The sequence below is a fragment of the Phytophthora parasitica genome (assembly GCF_000247585.1).
Source record: "Phytophthora parasitica INRA-310 unplaced genomic scaffold supercont2.1, whole genome shotgun sequence".
NCBI lineage: Eukaryota > Oomycota > Peronosporomycetes > Peronosporales > Peronosporaceae > Phytophthora > Phytophthora nicotianae.
Genome location: NW_008634126.1, coordinates 2626669 through 2627263, shown reverse-complemented (window position 1 = coordinate 2627263; position 595 = coordinate 2626669). Strand labels below are relative to the sequence as shown.

Here is a 595-nt window from a genome sequence, read left to right as displayed (position 1 = left end):
TGAGCCTCAGACGGAAAAGGGGTCTCAATGCCGTAATGTCATTGGTCAAAAGGCGCACACTGCTGCCATTTTCCTATACTTAAATGATGATAAAATTATGTGTCGGCACCTTGATGATATTCATCCATATTTCTCATATATTTACTTACTGCGACTTTCTGCAGGAACTGACGCCATCGGCTCCTCAGGGAATACACGGCTGCAAAGATCACTATCCGAGCGTATGTAGGCAAGCAACTCGCTTTCTTCGTTGAAATAGTCCACACCACGTTTTCCTTTCTTACGTGAATATCCTGGTTTGATGTAATCATGCCTAGCAAATAACCAACCGTTAGCTTTTACAAACGTCAAACTTGTACATTATTCCGTGTACCCATAGCCAAGCCCTCGCGCTGGCTGAGCTTTCCAGTTCTCTCGAAGAAGCAACCTCTACACAAGCTTAAAATCGATGTTGTTGTCCATTTTGGGGCGTCTTTCCGAATGAGGGACGCGCATCCAGCACTGGGTGGCTGATGGGATTTTAAAAAAAATCGAGAAAAATGTATAAATCTTATCCTTACCTGACCGCTGGCTACGGGCTGGTCGGCTTGGTGTC

The 595-nt window shown here is 45.0% G+C and overlaps 1 protein-coding gene across 1 annotated transcript; it reads right to left on the bottom strand.

The window, feature by feature from the left end:
* Nucleotides 1-141: 141 nt before the first annotated feature.
* Nucleotides 142-462, bottom strand: PPTG_20775 (hypothetical protein; the record flags this gene model as incomplete). The annotated part of the gene is made up of 2 exons (XM_008892973.1): nt 142-313; nt 434-462. The coding sequence occupies 2 exons, from the start codon at nt 460-462 to the stop codon at nt 142-144; spliced, it is 201 nt and encodes a 66-aa protein (XP_008891221.1).
* Nucleotides 463-595: the final 133 nt, after the last annotated feature.